At 35.8% G+C, this 1,990-nt stretch overlaps 1 protein-coding gene across 1 annotated transcript; it reads left to right on the top strand.

Annotated features, from left to right (window-relative positions):
* Positions 1-588: 588 nt before the first annotated feature.
* On the top strand, positions 589-1,773 carry LOC120275849 (probable BOI-related E3 ubiquitin-protein ligase 3). The gene is made up of 2 exons (XM_039282563.1): positions 589-1,071; positions 1,157-1,773. The coding sequence occupies exons 1-2, from the start codon at positions 814-816 to the stop codon at positions 1,712-1,714; spliced, it is 816 nt and encodes a 271-aa protein (XP_039138497.1). The 5' UTR covers positions 589-813; the 3' UTR covers positions 1,715-1,773.
* The last annotated feature ends 217 nt before the right edge of the window (positions 1,774-1,990 follow it).

The raw sequence follows: 1,990 nt of genomic DNA on the forward strand, positions 1-1,990 counted from the left end.
GCAAGACTTCAAGCGTGTTAGATGGGTCCAACCAAAAAGTAGGAGAGAAATATATAATTACATTAATATTTATGAATTAAATTATCCAAATTAGATAAAATAATTTGGTTGTTTTTACTTTTTACAATGATGATCATGTTTGTCCTTGGATCCGATAGATAATTACAAATTACCTAGACTCTTTCAACTTAGTTGGCTTATTTAAAAATTAGTTATCAGATTTGAAAACCCAGAACCATGAACCAAAAACTTAGAAGCCAATTTTTTTTTATAATTTTATTTTAATTATTAAAACAAAGCAATCCTCCTCTTCATCCACGTAGCTTCCAATCCAGATTTTACTGTTTATGATTAAAAAAAATTACTGTTTTTTTTAAAATACCATTCAAAACTTCTTAAAACCAAGTAGCATATGGTTTTCTCCAACTAGATATATTTTATCTACAAAATTAAAAATAAATAAGTAAATAAATAAAATCACTGCTTCCTCTCCACTCAATCTTGACTGTAACTTCTCTAGAGCTGTACTTATCCTGAGCCACAGTAAAACAAAGCCAATAACAAGCTATAAAAGAACAACAGAGAAAACAGAGAAAGCGAAAGCAAAGCAAAAGATAGATACAAGAGCTTGCACACGAGAAAGCAAAGCAAAGCTAAAAACAAAGCTCTCCCACTCTTCTCGTGCTTCTCTCCTTTGACCCTTCTTCTTCTTCTTCTTCTCCATCATCATCATCATCTCTCTCTTTCTCTCTATCTCTCTATATATACACTCATTCATTCACTCTTTCATTCATTTATACATATACATTATCAATGGCTGTGCAACAACAACAAGTACATCAACAACATGTTGATCAGTTAGTATATCATCAGTTACTCAAGACCTCAACGTTCAGCTCGCCGGAGAGTGGCCTGAGTTACAATGCTTCAGCTCCTCGGAAACGTAGCCGTCCTATTACTCCCATCTCCCCTTCTTTACCGGAGCTTCCCACCACCTCCACCAGTGACCAAGATCTCTTCTCTCATCTCTACCAACACACTCTAGACGTTGACACTCTCATCCATTTCCAGGTATTTATATATTCACACAAACATATGCATCTATATGTATCATTAACATACATCTTGTTCTTGTTATTAATTTTGGGTACTTTAGAATGAAAGGTTGAGATTGTATGTAGAGGAGTTGCAAAGAAGGCATTATAGAGCAGTGTTAATAGCAGTGGAGCAGGAGGTGACAAGAAGATTAAAAGAAAAGGAAACAGAGCTTGAAGATGTGAAGAATAAGAACTTAGATCTTGAACAGAAGTTACGGCAACTCGCCGGTGAAAACCAGGTCTGGTTCAACGTGGCAAAGAACAACGAGGCTGTTGTTTCTGGTCTACGTTTGAGTTTAGAGCAAGCTCTTCTTCGTAACGCCGGCGCCGGAGCCGGAGGTCCGGCGGTTGAAGGGTTTGGAGAGGGTGGTGGTGTTGGGAATGATGATGATGATGATGATGATGATGATGCTCAGTCTTGCTGCGGTGGAGGTGGCGGCGCCGCCGCCGGAGGAAGGTGGCGAGGAGGGTGTAAGGCTTGTGGGAAGAGAGAAGCTTGCTTTGTGGTGTTACCCTGTAGGCATCTTTGCTTATGTGATTCCTGCGAATCAAAGGTGGACACGTGTCCCGTTTGCATGTCTAAGTTAAGTAGTTGCTTGCATGTGTTTTTGTCTTGATTTAAATTGTTAATCACTTTGGTTAGTGAATGCTTAATTAAATTTTAAACCTTTTTTTTTCTAAAAATTTGCGATGAATGATATAATTTTTTTTTCTCGTGGATTATTTAAATTTTAAAGTATGATTTTTTATTTTTATTTTTTTGGTTTGTTAGCAAGTTATTGATTCATTTAAAAATAAAGTATATAATAATACAACCAATATTGTTATATTAATCAAGTAATGATGTTTAATGGGTTGTTTTGATTAGTGAGTTATTATTAATTTTAAAAATT

This window comes from Dioscorea cayenensis, chromosome 14 (genome assembly GCF_009730915.1).
Source record: "Dioscorea cayenensis subsp. rotundata cultivar TDr96_F1 chromosome 14, TDr96_F1_v2_PseudoChromosome.rev07_lg8_w22 25.fasta, whole genome shotgun sequence".
Taxonomy (NCBI): Eukaryota; Viridiplantae; Streptophyta; class Magnoliopsida; order Dioscoreales; family Dioscoreaceae; genus Dioscorea; species Dioscorea cayenensis.

Coding starts and splice junctions, on each gene's coding strand:
- LOC120275849 (XM_039282563.1), top strand. CDS start 814: ATGGCTGTGCAACAACAACAAGTACATCAACAACATGTTGATCAGTTA. Junction 1,072..1,156: donor ACACTCTCATCCATTTCCAG/GTATTTATATAT, acceptor TGGGTACTTTAG/AATGAAAGGTTGAGATTGTA.